The sequence below is a fragment of the Trachurus trachurus genome (assembly GCF_905171665.1).
Source record: "Trachurus trachurus genome assembly, chromosome: 12".
NCBI lineage: Eukaryota > Metazoa > Chordata > Actinopteri > Carangiformes > Carangidae > Trachurus > Trachurus trachurus.
This window is the reverse complement of record NC_139908.1, coordinates 23457609-23476977: the sequence shown is the minus strand read 5'-3', so window position 1 is coordinate 23476977 and position 19369 is coordinate 23457609. Positions and strand designations below refer to the sequence as shown.

Sequence of the window (19369 nt, the reverse complement as noted above, 5' to 3'; positions counted from 1 at the left end):
AGTTTTAAGAACATTTTGGTCTACTGACACATTGTGGTTGCTACCAAAAGGTCTTGAGGGTGAGTTCACCCTAGTTATTCATTAAAGCGTTGTCCTCTGTAGAGTGCAGCACACACAGATGAGAAGATGAAGATGTGAAGTTATTTTGGTAACACTTTGCTTGACGGGTGGGTTATTTTTTCAGAATAAAAGTACCCTAATTGCACCTGGAAATACAAGCATTCTATTGCAATGGTTCATGAAGGCCACATAAAACAGTCACAAATGCATAGTGTGTTACCCAGATGTTTCATCAAAGTCCCTTTATCTCACCTGGAAGAAGGCCTACTGGGACAAAGTACCAACTCGTACAAAGGCTTCATTAAAGTCATGTACGGTATGCAGAATTTATACACTTTTTGCTTTGTTCCTGTCACCTAAAGTTGCCCTGACACCAAACCATTGCATTTGTAATTGGCTTCACCACCTGTATAGCAAAGTGACATGCAAAGCAACATTCATAAACCATCCATGAAAGTTGAGTTTCCAGGTGCAATTAGGGGACTTTTATTTTGACAAAATTTCCCAGTTTGTTATTCCATAGTAATGTAATTCGATGTATGAATGCTGAGTCATGCGTGATGAAGCCATCATGAATGCATTACGAACACCTTATGAAAGGTCTTATGAATGTGCTATGCACCAACCAGTCAAGTAAAGTGTTACCGTTATTTTTTGTGTCTTGTGTCTGACTTTGCAGTTAGCGATGAGAAGACAAACAGAGAGACATGTTGAGTAACTGTCTCACTTTATTTGAGCAATGAGCATTAATCTAATGCATATAAATGTGAAGACAAACACAGTTTAACACCCTCCGTCGCTACAGTGCACAGAGGAATGCTGACTATGACACAACTGATATGTGTTGCTCCATGAAAATAGAACTACGTGAAAAGTTTTACCCATAATTCATGCCCGCATGTTCAGATTAACATGTAGGAGTCGGGAGTGGACAATGCTTTGGTTCATCTGTAATGTGCAAAAAAGAAACAGGGTTCATGCATCCTACACAGCAGCTGTCCTCTTCCCCTCTACTCGATCTCGTTGGAGGTTCCCACGGTGGCCCGGATCTCGTTTTCTGCAGAGGGAGTAAAGAGATCAGAGAGCTGCTCCACATCCTAAACTACTTCCTCTGTGTGTTTGTTTTTTTCTTTTTTTAAATATACATCTTTATTAAAGGAATTACAGAGCATGTAACGTGTTAAGATATCAATGGAGAAAAGCTTCCTACTGGTTTTTCACTTTTCCACAGAAACCAATAGGAGCCTTTTTTTTTTCCTTTTTTAAAAATTTTTTTTCTTAATTTCTTTTTTTGTCATTCTTATTATTGATGTTTAACCTACCTCATTTGTCTTTCTCCCTCAATCCTCCCCTTATCTATTCAGCTTCCCCGCTCTTAAAGGCTACTTTTTTTTAATAAACATCATTCTAAGTAAATTGTTTGAAGGGTGCAGAAGAGGATTAGGACCAATGTGAAAAGTTCTGACTTTTTTCTCAAAATACTGAGTTTAAAGTCAGAATTCTGAGAAAAAAAGTCAGAATTCCCTTTTTTTCCCCACAGTGGCCCTAATCCTCTTCCATAGAAGGGAATGGGTGTGAGGGTTCCTATTTGTTTTTCTTTCTTTTACATCTACGCAGTGTTCAATAAATAGTTTACCTGGGCAAGGTCCACCTTCCAAGACAATGTCGTCAATGGCGATGTCACTCCTCACTGAGGAACCTCTGGTTGCCTCAAACACAATCTGGGTCAACGACACAAAGAGAAACAAATATAATGGAGATTACTGTAGAAGGTTTTATAGAATAAAACTAACTTTTTCTCCCGTGTGCATTTACACAATACACATTTTGTTCACAAAGCAGTGGAGGGTTAGGGTTAGTACCTCCACAGAGGTCTGACAGTGGCTCTACAACAGAGGGAAGGTCATGGAAGCTGTGTTTGCTGCATGAGAGAGTAAAGCAAACACTCACTAGTTAGGGTAATGTGTTTATGGGAAAACTGAAGTTGTTGGTGAGTGAAGCCCCAAAATCAACAGGTTCTCAAAGCCTCAGTTTGTCCACCAACAACCAAAGCAGCTAATGTTGTGGCAGCATCTTATTTAAGAGGCTGCTTCTCCTTCATCCCTCTGTCTTTGCTCCTCAGTGAACAGATCCAGGTTTACCTCACTAAGTACATTCCTGTTGCAGCACTGAGAGGAGGCTGTTGGAGCAGCTTAGACAGAGACATCATTAGGTGCATCCTGTGCAAATGTTTTTTTTTAAAGTAAAAGCAGCCAGATTTCTGTGGAAACTACAATCTTGACATGGAAAAACAGCACAGCAGCTTTCTGGCTAATCATGCTGTTGACTGATAAGAATTATTGAATGGTTATGTAACCCTCTGCATTAATAAGTCTTAAATACTTTGCTTTTTCCAACTTTTCTTTACTGGTTCCTCTGAATTCTCCCCCGCTCTCTGTTTTTCTGTTTTTTTAATCTTTGGCTCCAAGTTGGTTTTGGCTCATCCAGAACAAAACTTGCTCCAAATACTTAATATTTCACATAGCAGCTTTTAGTCCCAAAATATCCAGCCTGGACCAAGACAGCATTCAGTCTTTCACACACAGTTTAAATGTGTGTGATGTTTTTTATTAGATTTTTTTTTTATTAGTTAGATTCTAATGCAGCAAATGGAGATGGAGCCGAGTGGTGAAGGTGGTTCAGCTTCTTGAGTTTTGACCTGACTTGAGTTTTGTAGAACTGAGATTCCTCTTCAGATAAAGACGCTCTGAAAAACTCAGTAGCTTCCTTCTCTGACACTTTTATAGCCCAAGTTATAAATTCAATGCAGCCTTGGTCCAAGGTACGTTCTTTAGTTGTAGTGTTTGTTACGTAACAGCAGCAGATTATGGGCCAAACAGAGGGAGAACTAGTGCAAAATAAAACATTAAATTGCACTTAAACAAGTTTAAATATAAAATAGTCTATAATAAAAGAACAGCTTGGAGAGAAGTGCTCTCAGTCTTGCCTGGTGCTGGCTGTCACACTGATACTCCACTCTGGCCCTCAGCCAGGCGATGCTCTGCTCGCCGCTGCGTTGCCACAGCGACACGTCCTCTCCGTCCTTGTCGAGGTGAACGCTGAGCTGGCCTGTGCCCGAGCCGTACATGTGGTAGTAGAAGCGCAGACACTGAGGCCCCCTGGAGCCCCTCAGAGGGCGGGACAGCAGCCGGATACTCTGACCGGGCAGCATAGGTGACGCCTCCATGTGCAGGTAGTAACCTGTCAATCAAGAGTCAGTGGGTTTTGGTTACAGCCACGGTCGCTCTGTCTCCACAACATCTAAACAAAATTTAAATATTTATGCTTTTTTTGTATTCCTTTTTAACTTAAAGGTTAAGGTTAGGTTCCTTACCTTCCTTAATTGTCGGTGCAAGGTGTTTTTAGAACGGCGGACCAGAGCCGTGAGCTGCTCAGAGCTTGGATTGTGTATTTGATGAGGGAAACCAAGAAATCCCATGAGTCTCCGTAGTGTAGCTCTGAGCAGCTCGGGGCTCTGCTCCACCGTTCTAAAAATAGTTTGCACCAAAAATTAAGGGATTATGGCAGTGGGCCTATTTGCCAAAATGTTGAACTTTAAGCTTGCTGCTCTACTTGCCTCTAATTGCCCCTCTGGGACAAATAAAGTTCAAAAAGTTGAATTGAAAGTTGAATTGAAAAACATGAGTTTGTGTAGTTATTGTGTAGTTAGTTGATGAGGTGGAGACCCTCACCGAGTCCTGTGGTGTGGTCCCCTCGGGGCCCCGTGTAGGAGGTCGGTGTGTTTCCTCTCCTCCACTCCCAGTCCCCAGCATCGGTCTGCTTGTCCTGAGTGTAACCACACAGGCCTGACTCAAAGTCACAGTGTCCTGGCAGAGCTGAAGACAACAGACCTGCAACAGGTAAATGAAAAGAGAGGATTTTATTGTTAATACACAACCATCATGTGAAGGCAGCCTGTAACCTGTATCTGAACTGATTAAATCCTTTTCCTCTGACTCCTTGCTTCTCTTTAATTTTCCTTTCCCTGGAACTCAGAATCCATACTGTATCCTTGGAAACCAGCAGGGGAGCAGTGGCATTGATCCAAGCTGATAACCGCCAGTCGGGGTTATTTTCTTATCAGTTTGTCTTCGCCTCCTTCACAGTTGAAGTGTTGCTCAAACCACAACATCTGGATGATCCATCTTTGGCTGCAGGCTGCTGCGACCATCAGGGTGTGTGGAGGAGGCAGAATCTGCTGAGGGCCAACAACAGGCTCAGACTGGCCCTACATTACTTTTTTTTGGTAAGTGGGGCCCTTTACTTTAAGCCACCACTGACTCACTGTGTTGGTTTCTTATGGTACCCCATAATAATATGATATATAATAATAAATAATAATTTGTCCAGCCTGGATTCCCCAGCAAGATCGTGGTCTTCTACAGAATGAATGGCTTTAAATAACTTGCCATAAACACAGAGCCATTAAGAAAGCCCTCGATTCTGGATGACCTCAGTCACCCAGAATTCACGCTGCTTCCATCTGGCTGTAGACTTGTATCCAAGAGAAGACCAACAGATACAAGAATTCCTTAATTCCCACTGTCACTAGTCTTTTAAACACCATCACGTGAGTCTTTTAACCAGCTCCTCTTTTTATCTTTATGCTGCTTTTTTATTTTATTCTATCATGTTTCTTATCCTGTATTTTATTCTTCATATCATGCTCTCATGCTGTATTTATTATGTCGTCCACTGTTTGGTGAGTTTTCATGTTGATTCTATGTATGTCTGACGTGGTTCTTCTTCTCTCTGCTGGCTGCACAACAAATTGCCCCATTGGGGGTAATAAAGACACTTTGAACCTTGAAGATCGTGGTCTTCTTCAGAATGAATGGCTGCAATCAGCTGATGTGCATGACACCAACCGCAGTGTGACATATTTGAAAAAAGACTGTTACCAAAATAGTAGTTTAGATTAATTTCATTCATGAAATGCAGGTAGTGCACACACATACAGAATTGTATTATTTATTTACAGTTGAATGCAGCTATAAACAAGTGCCACAGGAGTGATGCTCTATTCCAAAGCTCATATACTGTATCCATGACTATATGCCAATGTGGAAGTTAAGTATGTTGTTACCTGCCGTCAGCTCACAGTCTCCCAGACTCACACTGATGTCATCCAGAGCCACGGAGCCACAGTCCCAAAAGCTCCTGCAGGTGCTGATGAAAACCAGCTGAGGAACAAAACACAGAGCAGAGGAGGAGAGGCGTCTTCGTCAGTTCCAACGCAAACAGGAATACATCAGTTTTATGACCTTTAATGCTTCACAGACGGCCTCACGCTGAACAAAAGCATCTGATACTTTGTTGTGGTTGTTTTCTCTCTGCTCTGATGTTTGTGTGAGGCTCTGTGGTCCCTCAGGAGGAAGGAGAGAGCGCATCAATGTTTGAGAGAAACTAATAATTGCAGGGAACGCTTTAACATAAATTCAATCATTGTCGTCATGCAGCACTCGACAGTGACACTGTGTCCCCTGACGAGCGGCTGCTTAGTGAGGAAAAGAGGCTCAAACACACATCAGAGCAGACACTGACGCTTTTAAATGAACGACCAGTTTATGTGTTTCCTGTCTAGACTCTTCTTTCTGTCTTTTCTTTAATCATTATAGTTTTCTTTCCTCATCATATCATTGATCCATCACTCTAACTTTTTATTAGCTTTTTTTATTCTTTAAGAATCCATTTTCACATTTTCTTCTTTCATATTTGCCTTTATTGATTTCATTTTCCTCCTTCCTCTGTTTTTTATTTATTTATTCATTTGTTTCTTTATTTTCTTGAGTTCCTTAATTAATTCCTCATGTCTCTCATTCCTGCATTTATTCTTTCTTTCTTCATCTCTCCTTCTGTTTTTCAGTTTTTCCTTCATTCATCCAGTTTCTAAATCTTCCTTCATTCCTTTCCTTAATTCCCTCTCCCCCCACCTTCCATCCTTCTTTCTTTCTTCCCTCTCTGTTTGTTTATCCCCTTGTTTATGTTTTTCACACACCCACTGATGACCTTCCAGAGTTACACTTCCTGTCCTCTGACCTTGGCAGGCTGCGATGTTTGGAAGGTGATGTCGGTGCCGATCCAGATTCCTCTGGACCTCTCCCCCTGAGTCCAGATCTTCTCCTGGCTGCTGCTCTGCTGCAGATACACAGCCAGAGCCTGGTCCGTCTGGTTGAAACCTACAGATGCCAGAGTTATTTGTAGTCGGTGAGTCAGGAAAACAAATCACAGCGAAGAATTCACACCGATTCAAACACCACCACCACCACACGACAGAATATCCTTGAATGTGGAGGGGTGAGAATGCCGCTCACCCCTCAGAGAGAAGTGAAATCTCAGGCAGTACTTCATGTTCCCGGGAATAGTTGGACTGATGAGCCGACTCATGTATCCACTGCGCGGGCTCAGCCACGAGTGAGCCAACAGGAAAGACCCTGGAAGGAGAACACAGCTTATTTTCTTGAGAAACTCTCACTTCCTCGGAATCTGCTTCCCATGAATATTCCCTTCACCACTCACATCGGGCACCGATCTGAACTTTAACAGTTTTCAAATGTTTTCCAGCTCTGAGTCCCTGCTTCACTTAACCCCAATTTAATTCAAAATCTGCAAACAGTGAGTTTTATTTTTGACACTTTCCACTCGCCTACAAAGTTGACTTGGCCGACATGTTAGCAGGACTTTGAGCTGTCCTTTGTCCTTTTTTTTAAGTGTCTAACTCCCAATAAAAAAGCTTCTGGGACAAACCTTTCACATTGTTTCTGGTTAAAGTTATAGCAAAACTATTTATCTTAGCTGTTTGAAGGAGCTGACATTAGTCGTATCTGCTACCAAATATTATTTCTTCTTGCAAGTGGGTGATGACGATTGTTGTTTGACAAAAGCTTTAGCAGCTGGTGTCTTTATAATACAACATGTGATAACACATCCTCTGCTACATCTTCAAAACAGAGTTGAGGCTGCAGAGAGTCGCTCTCTGAAAGTGAAGAGATGGAGAGGAGTGAATTCTGATGATGAACCTGCAACTCTCAGAGTTAACACCTGTCAATGCAAACACTGCTATTTAGCAACTTTAATGTAGGTTTCAATGTTATAAAATTCATTTGCAGTGGTTGTATTCCCACCTGCCCCTGTGGTGTGGTCTCCATTCCTGAATATGTTTGGCTTCACAGACACTCTCCTCCATGACGACCCGATCACCGGGTCCTGGGTGTAGTAGCACAAACCGGACTCAAAATCACAATTGGCGATGGAGGGGTCGAAGGTCGGCTCTGTGGAGCAACATGTCTGGAATCAGTTTGCGGCTCCATGGTGATTTTCATTGACATCACACTGTGCTTTTATCTGCAGCTCGACAACCAGGATCAATCTTCACATTCATATTGATATTTAGTGACTCCTTGACTTCTCCACCACCTGCTGCACTACTGTACCACACATAGGGAAGTTACTGTAAGGTGAACACTCATCTTTAGGGATGAAACGTTTTGTTTAACTGAGCTGATCTGATCTTTCCTTTCATCTATTCATTTATTTGTTTTTCTTTCATCTAGTTCTCCGCTCCTTCATCTCTGTGTCTGTCTTATTTATTCCTTTGCTCCCTTTACTCATCCCTTCATTTCCCCCTTTAGGTCTCTCACTAATTCCTTTGTTTGTCCCTTTCTCTTTCTTTTCTTCTTCACTCACTCAAGCAGCTCTGACTGGCATTTCTGTGCTCTCTATTAGTTCATTCCTTTCACTCTAAAATGATGACAATTAGAAGGTTTGATATTTTAACCCAGAAAGCATCTTGTCATAAAACTGACAGTTTTAATGGCGGCATTGAGACGGTCCTGTTTAGAACTAACAGTGAGTGAGTGTGGCTGCAGCTCACCAGTGTCTGTGCTGCAAAACTCTGGAGAAAAGGAAATGTCATCAAGCGCAACTCTTCCGCCTCTTGGACTGTTAAATGCTACTTCAAAGACCACCTAGAGGGGCAGACGGACACATGGAGACAGGCGCTCATTATCAAAGCTGCATGCAATCAAGTGCATGGCATGCAGATGCACACACACACACACACACACGCAAATCTAAATTTGTCGTTTTATGGCACTAACACTATTTATTTCATGTATTTTATTGAATCATGATGCGTAACTGGGTGGGAGAAAAAGTGTAAAAAATGAACCCAACAACATGTTTCTATAAGAAAGAAGTGAAACGGGAGCAAATTGAAGTTGGCATGACCTTAAAAAGACAACAACTACTGTGTGTTTGAAGCTTTGTCTTGTTACCACAACAACAGCAACAACCTACACAGAAGGTCAAAAGGTCGTCGAATCAGGTCATGATCATTGGTGGGTTAGAAACACACAGCACTGCAGCAGATGACTTCCTCTGCAACAGGTTTGTACCAGCACAACAGAGATCACATTATAAAATATCTTCAGGTGACAGAAGTGGTTTGTGAAATCATTCGACTATAAAATAAAACACTGGTAAATAAATCATGATTAGAGCAAGAGTTCATTCACATAGTTCTATACTCATACTTGCTATTATGAGTGTATAAGTGTTCACATTAACAGGAATGGCAACATGTGGGGCACTATCAGTATCTGGATACTGCACATGAAGTGGTCAAAACTGAGTGTAAAACCACAGACACTTCTTATTATTGATGGGTACCATCTCACTATTAACTACACTGTTTATACAGTCTACTGCATGGAAGTGAGTGTGTCATTTGACGTATTTTTTGCCAAACAGCCACCACTGTCCCCACAAGTGGCAATTACAGAGAACCGCCACACTGTGTTTTCCTACATTTCCCATAATTCCTGTGATTCTGTGCATCATTTTACTTTATAATATGTTTATGTTAAAATCATGACGTAGACCTTTAAAATGACTCATTCATGCTGACCTGCACTGAGTATGGTGCCTTCAGGTCCACCTGCACCGGTACCCACTCCCTGAGCGTCGTCCAGTCGGTCTGGTTTTCTGAGCCCGCCCTCCACAGCTCCTGGTACTGGCCCAGTCGGTCCCGGGTGAAAACAGAGAACAGGTTCCCTCTCTCCTCGCTTCTCTGGTACTGGAAATTCAGGCAGCCGGACAGCGGCACCGTCGTCATAGGCGACACCAGTTTGGCCACTTCTTTGAAGGTCTTAGCATAGATGGAGTCCACGTACATGAAGTGGCCTGAGGAGAGTTCAAATATGATCAGGATGTAGAATTCATTCACTTATACTCAGTATATAAAGTGAGGTCATGATTTTCAGGACAACAGCGTCTTAAAATCAATACTGGAAGTCTGGATTACATGGAACTGTTGTTTCAACAACATTAAAACAATATATTATCGATCTGAAGCAGGTCCTTGTGGCATGTTCAAATACAGTATCTTCTTTCATCTTGTTGGTGTGTTGTTGGTTTTGAACACAGGATGTGATCTTATTCTTTAACATGGAGGTCTACCTTTGTAGGATTCTTATCCATAAAGTTGTTTGATATTTAGAATAATAATCTGAACTTGTCAAAAACATGGACTTTTGGTGGATGTACACACACTGCATTGCAGTGATGTACGATACCATTAATTTCCTTTCTGATCCGATACCAAGTAATAGGCAGACTGGTGTCATTGATCAATACTACATCAATACTTTGCTCAAAAGCTTGATATGTTCAGAGAGGGAAAATATAGGTGGGCTATCATCATTTGAAAAAAGACATAAAATACAATGAAATTATGTTAAATTGGAAAGTTGCCACAATCTTTATATAGCTGTTTGGAACATCTATTTATTTAATTATTTACTCCATAACCAAGCCACATTCTGTGGTTTCAAGACTGAGCGGAAGCCCACAACACAAAGTGAAGCCTGCACAGACACGATTCACTTTCCCATGATCTTTGACAGTGATAAACATCGCCAATAGCTACACTCTCAGTCTGCACCTGGATGTAGCCTGACACTGCCAATACTGATTTGCACAGGCGCAAACCACTACTCTTTAGCAGTATTAAATTTTTTACTAAAAAGTGAACTGATTACAAATATTGATCTTTGTCCCATCAACCATTTACAGCCAATAAGGTGGGAAAAAAATCTGAAAGTTACAAAGGACACATGAGGCTGCAGAGAGGGTTGAGTCAGAAAGCACTGAGACATAAACTAATGCACTGTTGGGATTTGCTGATGATACACTGTTTATATTTTTAGATGGGGTGTAAATGGTGGTAACTATAAAAAAGAGAGACAAAAGAAGAAATAAAGTCGCCTTGACCTCTCAGACTTCATCCAAAATCAAAACCTGCAAACACCTTTGTATGAATATAATGTAACTGTCACTTACCTGTCCTGTTGTTGTACGTGTGGTCATTTGGCATGCTGTTGTGAATGAGTTGGACCCCACCTCCTCCCACATACCAGTTTACATTGGCGTTCCACTGGTTACTGTATCCACACAGATGGGACTCTTCAAAATCACAATCTGGACAGAGGAGAAAAAAAAGTCAGCTGTTAAGGGTGTGGGTCTCTCATGCTTTGTGATCAAATAGGTCCATGTGAGTCTGCGTGTGAGTTCAAGGAACAGGCACAGATGGTATCTATCTAGCCATACGTAACTGTACATGGATGTTTTTCTTTTTTTAAATTGAAGTTTAAATAACAATATGTGAATGATGTACAATGATTGGCCAAAACATTAATATCAGTAACTGGTTTCAATTTTCAGGCTGATCAGGGGATGTGTGATGTCACCGACCCAGGCAGTATCCAGGGCTGATGTGTATCTCAAAGATAGCCACGCTGCTCCCTTCGCCCCGTCCCGGTTTACCTTCAACGACAACCTAATGAGGAACACATGCTCAGTAACAACCTGAACCCACTGATTCAGAGTGACATCATAGACAGTTAGCTATGGTATGGAAGGTCGCAAAGAGTACATGTATGAAACGTAATGATGTGTAATTTACACTCAAAGCTCTTGTGAGCAGCAGGTTTTCTACAACGCGACTTACGAAAGAAGAAATGACACAGAGAGAAAACACACTTGTTATTTCACAGGGTCAGGGCTTGGACATGTGAGTGTGTGTGTGGGGGAGATCAGGTCCAATCTGTGATTTCATTTGCACTCATTTAAATAATAAATAAATGTTTAAAAGTGTTTGAAATTAGACATTTTCTACAGCAAAAATTGTCAAAGTTACAAACAGTTACCTATTTCAAAATCAAGAAGATGCTGATCAGCATTTATTCACTTCCTTTGAACTACACTTTGGTCTCCACCAACTCCTGAGAAAAGTATCTGTCTAATAGATGTTCCACTTTCCTCTAATGTAACAATAATTAAAAAATGTTGTGTCAAGTATCTTAATTTAGTCAGTTATAATTTGGTTATTTGCACAATTATTACTAACTGGGTTAAGTATCAGGAAATCAAGGAACACTGACAATGATCTATCTAGTACCTACATGTGTTATATGTTAAAGGCTAGCTCACAAGCTAAATCTAAAAAGGGCCAAAAGCTCTGTAGCACTAAGAGCTTGTCATATGTTATGTCCAAAACCATCTATCAAGCAATGAGAGGAAAAAGATGCTTTGTACCAGGTTTAGCCGTGGCTAGTTTCCTGTAGGTTTTCATTTCAATATTTAATATCCACACACTTTCAGAAATACACTTGTTTCTTACACTTTCTTCTTAAGACCTACAACAAGATGATTGACATCACTCTCATAATTAGCATAGTTAAAGGCTGGAAACATGGGAACAAGTTCACCTAGCATCCCTGAATGCTAAACTATTCCTTTTAAGAGGAACTATGTAAGTCTGGTCGCTTTTCTGCTGTTTTGCTAACCCTCCTCCCGGCCATGTGCATTTGTTTACAACAAAGCTGGCCAGAAATCAATCCATGGAGCTTTGGATAAATGATATATATTATATACAATGTTATGGCTTACGGGGGCGCGTTTGTGTTGCGGTGCCGCAGAGACAAGAGCTGGACACCGGGGCGGCAGCCACGATCTTGCAAGGTTGATTTTAAACCAAGAGGCAATAAGTGACACAAAGGTGGAAGGCAGAAAGCCTCCATTCTCCCTTGTAACAAGTTAAGCCATTTATGAAATCATCAACATTACTCCAAAGCTGTTTAATTAAAGGTCCCATATTATGCTGTTTTTCAACCATTTCACATAGGTCTAAGTGGTCCAACCACATTGTATTCGTAGCATATTGCCCCCAAATCAATCTGACCCATTCAGGCACAAGATTTCAAAAAAATGAAGTAATCAATTAAGGGAGCGAACAGACTTTTTTCACCTCCAGGCGTCATAGAAAGGCCATGGGAACACAAACTGTATAACCGCTACAAAACCAGTATAAAGTGGATTTTGCATAAAATGGGCCCTTTAAGGGGCCCTTTAAGGTAAGTAGCATATTTAAGCTACAAACCCTGCATAGTTTCTCTTTAAGTGCAGAGTCTAATCATGGACATTTCTGTGACAGTCATTTGAAATGTGAAAGGTAGAGCATTAACTAATGGTGGGTTTGTACCCAGTAAAAGTAAACATCAGAACATTTTCTCTCAGTCAGAGTGAAGTCTGAACTATTGATTTTTTTTCCACAGAGGTCTGGAGTGAAATATGTTTATGTGCTGAGGGGCCCTCACAGAGCAGAGACCTGGCTTACAATCATGTAGGTCACGACCCTGTCGGAGTCAGCTCTGCCGCTGCTTATAATATAAACATGTGCTGTACTGTTCCCACCCAGTGTTTAGATAATTTAGGTGTGTGTGTTACTCAACACACTTCATATTGGGCCTCAATGAGGGCCTGCATGTGTAACGTCAACCTATATCTGTCTTTCTTCTAACAACAGCATGAAATATTGCTTTTGCTTTTTTCCCCCCTCTACTAAGAGGGTTGGAAAGTTAACAGCATATACATTGTTGTTACACAGTCCAGTTTAATGTTTGATTATATCCAATAAACCCTACATAAGTAGTAAATCACTGTGATGCCCATACAGTTTTCCTAGCTAACTACTTCTAATTAACCACATTTACCAGCACCAGTTATGCTGCTTATGGCCTATTATCAGTTTGGTCTGTGAGAAAGTTATCTGAAAGAGAAATTGTGATTTACTTATTTACTTTTTGTTGAAATATTACAAATATTCTACAGATGCTATGACTGATACATTTTTCTCTTGACATTATGGCCTGTTTCTCAAAATATCTCAACTTAACTCTCAGTTTTTGTTTTCTTACACTGACCCTTACACCCCATGCACATTCATCTGATTTCTTATCATTTTGGAGTTTTCATCCATTTTCCTCCATATCTCTAAAAGAGGCTGACTTACATCATACTGTTGCTATTTATTCAACGTCTCTGACATTCTCTGGCCATAAAGTCAAAACTTTCAATTGCACCACTTTCTATTTTAGAATGACCTTTTCTTTAATGCTATCATCAGGATAAACACGACATTTTTTAGTGCCACTGTTGAGGCTGTAGGAGCAGTTAAACTGTCAGAATGCCATTTGTTTCATCCAACATTTTTATATTGTGGAATAAATCTGACATAAAAAAAACCCTTCAGGGATCATCGCAGGAGCTTTAGACCTAAGCCTTGTTATCTTAACCTGGTCTCCTTCCTAAACAAAGATTGAACTCTTGAAAGTGTTTTACCCTGTAAGGCTCAGTGTTGTTCTGCAGGTCCATGCTTGAGATGACCCAGCTGTCAGACGGCTCCTGGCTGCTCCACAGTGGCCTGTCAAAGCTCCTTCCCTCCATGCGCTGCAGGACCTCCAGGCTTCCTGACCCTATGATCTGGTAGACCAGCCTGAGGCAGCTCCACTCGTCCTGGTCCAGGGCCGGACTCAGCAGGACTCCTGTGACCTCTCTCTGCGGCCTGTCGCCTGCACCTATGTCATCGGCCATGCCTCCGTCCACTGCAACGAAACGACCTGAAACAAAAAGGTGAGTAGGATGTTAGAAAAGTTAGTTTAACACAGACTTTATTTCCCATTTCCTATGAAAAACAAACACTGGTACATTAAAAGGATTCTGGATGCTGGAAAACATCTTTCTATCTTTTAGGTAGCCTTTAGTGTCCACTCACTTTCATATGTAGGGTTATAAAAATATTTAATAACATAAATGTTGTGCATCAAGAGACTTTTTTGTTTTGTTCTGATAATAATCCTGGTTTGTGTAGAATGGACATGTGAAACCTTTGAAACATTGTGTCTTCCTACCTGTAAACTAATGAGGCAGTAAAACCTTTTCATGCCCAAATATGGCCTTTTTCTTTTTTTGAAATGAACTACACTACATTGCCGCATCTATTTTAATCAGTTTCTGCATCCTAATACACGGGAGGATTTTCACATCATTGCTGAAAGCCAATTAGCAGCATTAGCAGAGAGGTCGACCAGTCAGCATCTTAATTTAGTCAGTCATAATTTGCTTATTTGCACAATTATTTCTAATGAGCAACTTACTTACATTGCCAACCAGTGCCTCTGCAGCCCTGCTAGCAGCTCTGTGAGGCTGCAGGCTCAGAGCTGCGTGGGGCTGAATCTTAACATGCTAGAAAATCACAACGTCTTCCAAATTAGGACCTTGTTTCTACTGGAAGATTTTTCTAAAACAATATATGAATGAAATTTGTTACACAAATTTGACATAAGCAGATATTTAGCATCAGGATGTTTGTTTTTAGTCAAAATCCTCTCGGTGCAACATGAAATCCACCTCAGCTCTCACAATAACAGCAAATCTCAGTTTCTTTTCTGCTCCAGGGGGCTCTGAGCTCTCCTTACTGGTCTGTCATTTATTATTTGTCCCCGTGGAATGCCCCTTTGCCCCAAGGCTGCTATATCCTGACCAACACATGTGTATTCAAATACACTGACACACACACACACACACACACACACACACACACACACACACACACACACACACACACACACACACACACACACACACACACACACACACACACACACACACACACACACACACACACACACACACACACACACCATGCCTGAGCTCATTTCACCTTACTTTCAAGATGTTTTTTTCTTCTTTGTCAGTAAACTGCAATTGTTTGCAAATGTTTGTGCTCCAACACTGAATTGGAATTTACAGCTACAAAATTATAACGTTGACTCACACTCAGACTGATGAGCTTCCTTGGTTTAATTAGAGTGTGTATGTGTAGAAAATATATAAGACATGACTTCACTTCTGTCATAGTTTCAGCAGTGCAGCACTGGGCCCAGGGAAGGAAAAGAGGATTGAGAGATGAGAATAAATGAGCGCGAGCTGAGCACACCATTAACGCACCAACTACCCTGATCTTTTTAACAAGCTGGCGGCAACGGCAACAAGGATGGAAACAGGAAAAGAGAAAGTGGTTGACATTTCCCAGGGGAAAGACAGAAAGTGAGACAGGCTGCACCAGCAGAACAAATTTCAGACAAGTACGAGCAAGAAACTGTGGAAAAAAGAAGAAAGAAAAAAAAAAAAGTCTTATTAGGAAGTTTTTTCCAGTAGAGCCTGGCTGCAGACACTGACGTTATTGGAGCAGCAGGACAGTGCCATGCTTGGAGGAAATCTGCACTAATCAAAAGGGTTTAGAGGACAGTTGGTTGGGCATACAGTATAAACCACAGTGCAGGGTATGTCCAAGTGAGCTGCGCACATCTGAGCTGAAAGTCAATCAAGTGATTGATCTGCACTCGTCCAATTCATTTAATGCAGGAATAAAACTATCGAACATTTGCCAGTTCTGTCTTCTCAAATTATCATATTATTGTACATTTATAGTATGTCAGCTGTTCAAAGTAAATAAACTGACTCTGTTAACTATTAAATACAATTTCAACCTAACTAATGATTGATTTATCAGTAAATTGATCAACACATTTACTGAATATGACTGTGGTTGTGTGGTTGCAGTTACTTTGCAGTGACTTGAATAAATCTGCTCCTGTGCCACTGGGTATATATGAGATGCCTGTGGGTTACGTATAGGGGTGTAAGAAAATATCGATACGGCACAATATCGCGATATTTTGAACGGCGATACTGTATCGATACAAGGACGCCAAGTATCGATATTTTATTATATAAATTGAGATGGAAAAAAAAGGTGAATTTTTTTTTTTTTGGTACTAAAGTAGTAGTTGCTTGTTCAGCCCAGTAGATGGCGTTGTTGGAGGCATCAGAGGAAGAGATCAGGAAAGTCCCATCATTGTTTAAATCAAACATAATGCACATGTTTTATAAAGTGTAGAATGTGCCACAGTGCGACCGGCACCGACTGATACTCGTCCGTAGCAAAGCAAACCCCAGTGCAGTGTGCTGGATGAGCTCGGCTTTCTACGCCGTGGAGGACCAGGAGAGACCGGGGCTGCACCTGGTGCAACCCCACTGAGGCGTCACCTCAGGCGGCTTGGCAGATCACCTAAACGGGGCAAGCCAGGCTGCGTCTGTGCCGAGCTACATGCTAATCCACACACGCTAACAGCGCCTGCACTCATGCCACCAAGCGTCCGCTCCCTCGTCAACAACACGGATTACTGCAGACTGTTCACAGCTTCTCAGCGTAGCGGAGGAGCCGCTGTGTTCACGTTGTCACGGAAACCAGGTAGAACCGGAGCGCCGCGAGCGCTGCAGCCCAGCTGGAGGAGCTAATGCTACATGAGCTGACCATAGACTGTAGAGCCGACAGGCTCCGCTAGCCGCTAAGCTAACGGGAGCTGGTGTTGTGGTGCGAGATGCCGCGGTAGGTTCCGCTCACTGCTCAGCACACATGGAAATCCACAGCTGTTTGTTGTGTTTGTGTGACGGACGAGTGTCTCTCACTGCCAGTGTCTGTGTGTGACTGCAGTTTGTGTGACTGCAGCCTTTATTGCCAGACAGGACGTGGAAGCGCAGGAGTGTAAATATACAGCAGGTTATGTCAGTCTCAGATAATAAGGTTATTTCATTTTCAATTTAACATTTTTATTTAAATGTAAAACTACATATTTAATATTATTTTTATTTGTAGGAGTGCAGCAATCTACATGTTTGTATTTAATTAAGTTGAACTAGTATGAAATACAAACAATTTGTCAGATGCATATATTTGCCCATTTTGCATCAATACAAAAGATTGAAGTGAGGTAAACAGACTGAGAAGTTTGTCTTATTAGAAAACACAGATGTTAACAAAGTTTTCATTTGGTGATGAATTACTACTATCATTTAATGTAAATATAGGCCTACAACTCGGATTTTAAGATGCATAATACATTCTTAGTTTTTCAGCGAACTATGTAATATCGCAATATATCGCACAACTTGGATATCGCAATATATCGCAATATATCGTATCGTGACCCAAGTATCGTGATACGTATCGTATCGTGAGGTCCTTGCCAATACACACCCCTAGTTACGTACACAGCTGGAGAATACTGTTAGCCTAACTCAGCATACAGACTGGAAGCGAGGACTCGCAGCTCGTTCACACAGACACCTCTAGAGTTGATATAAACACATTTAATCTTTCTTGTTTTAAGAAAAATATAAAAACTCTACTTTGTGTTTTTAAGTGGGGTTGGCTATATCCCACTGGCTTTCAGTCTTTGTGTTAAAGTCAATCACTTCCTGACTGCATCTCTACATTAAACACACAATAAACCACTAAACTGATGACGATTCTGGCTTCAGTTGAAACACATGGAAGTTTATCTTGGCTCGGTGCACCCAGATATGTTCTGGGATGAAATGTATTCTGGCTTTTGCCTGATTACGACTTGATTTAGCGGGCATATGGGTCTGGCACGAAAAGCCCTTCCAAATTTAGAAATATCAGGTGAACGATGGTTAAATTTAGAGATAGGCTTTAAATGATTAAGACTGGGCTTAAGATCTGAGAATGTTCTGTAACATCAACAAAATCTCATTCTCCACCTCCTGAAAAAGGATCCTGCTGCTAGTGCAACAACACCTGCAGTCAGACCTTTCCCTTTGTTATCCAAAAACGATCTACATGCGTAATGAATATTAATTAGTAGAGATACAGCAAATGAGAGTCTTAGATACATTATGTTGTCTATGTTGTCGACAGAGTCATGGTATTAATTAAATCATGTTTGAATGATCCGATCTACGGACATGTGTCGGCTTTGGTAACATCACATGAGTAGACCATGACATAACAAAGATGTGGGTGTGCTCCGTACACATCTGTATCAGCTGCTCCACCAAACCAAAGAGAAAGTCTGAATGTGTTATTTCACTGACTCCAGATGTTCACTGTGATGCTGGAATCAATGAAGACCAGATGGGTTTCTTTGCACCAGAGCGCAGTGGTACGGGCGCAGTCGGCACCAAAACAACTGCAACATCACAACGTAACGGCGACCAAAAAGAGTCAGGATACAGTCTAGACTCATCGCAAAAGGCCCTGAACTAGATGAGGTATGTGTGGCATCCATTAAAAGTCTTCCAGTACCATCTTTGTGCAGGGTCCAGCTCGCAGAGTCTGCATCTGACGTGTATCCGCAGGTGCTGGATTCAAAGTTGCAGGAGCCTGGCAACAGCTGGATGTGGGCTTGGATGGTGGCTTTGAGCACAGAGAGAGAAAGAGAGAGGGAATGGTAACTATGAATCATACTGTACATAGCAACTGGCATTAACAGAAACATGCCCTCATACACCAGCACTGGCACAACCATTAATAAACCTACTCACCAGCAAAAGTCAAGAGGTAGAATGGAAGCATCGCAGCTTTCTGTGGAGAAAAATAAAAACTTCGCTCTCAGAGGAAATAAGAAAAGCAAAAGTAGGTCTTCAATCCACAGTTGGGAAAAAGACAAGAAGTTGCGACCAAAGTTTGTTGCTGAAGACTTCTCTGGTGTGAGTGTCGCCTGAGTGTCTCTCCAGCTCACTGACTGGCAGCACACTGCAAGACTCTCCACTGGGAAGTGTCTCTGTGTGTGTCTGGATAGCAGAGAAGGGAGGAGGAGGAGGAGGAGGAGGAGGAGGAGGAATGGAGGTCTGGGACGGAGAGGGGGAGGAGGAAAAAGAAGGTGAGGGATGGCTGATGAGAGGAAGAAGTGGGAGGTGTGAAGAGGAGAGACCAAAGTGAGTTGAAGAAGAAAAGTTAGAGAGATGAAGGAGGAGAAGGAGGAAGTGTTCTTGAGAGAAAAAAAAACAGTGTGATCATTTTGTCAAACACTTGAAGCAAATTATGTTTACATTTCTTGAGCAC

The 19369-nt window shown here is 41.5% G+C and overlaps 1 protein-coding gene across 1 annotated transcript; it reads right to left on the bottom strand.

The window, feature by feature from the left end:
* Positions 1–783: 783 nt before the first annotated feature.
* On the bottom strand, positions 784–19050 carry LOC310994680 (MAM domain-containing protein 2-like). The gene is made up of 15 exons (XM_083983463.1): positions 18850–19050; positions 18611–18721; positions 13780–14057; positions 10852–10936; positions 10441–10578; positions 9008–9282; positions 7973–8066; positions 7224–7370; positions 6414–6533; positions 6139–6278; positions 5186–5282; positions 3792–3950; positions 3047–3300; positions 1697–1781; positions 784–1117 (listed from the first exon to the last, which is right to left on the bottom strand). The coding sequence occupies exons 1-15, from the start codon at positions 18878–18880 to the stop codon at positions 1071–1073; spliced, it is 2061 nt and encodes a 686-aa protein (XP_083839589.1). The 5' UTR covers positions 18881–19050; the 3' UTR covers positions 784–1070.
* Positions 19051–19369: the final 319 nt, after the last annotated feature.

Excerpts from the sequence above, each read along its gene's own strand:
- LOC310994680 (XM_083983463.1), bottom strand. The coding sequence starts at position 18,880 with ATGCTTCCATTCTACCTCTTGACTTTTGCTG. Across the intron at positions 7,371-7,972 it reads GTTTTGCAGCACAGACACTG|AGCCGACCTTCGACCCCTCC; the intron begins GTGAGCTGCAGC and ends GTTGCTCCACAG. Across the intron at positions 3,301-3,791 it reads GGACCACACCACAGGACTCG|GTTACTACCTGCACATGGAG; the intron begins GTGAGGGTCTCC and ends CTTGATTGACAG.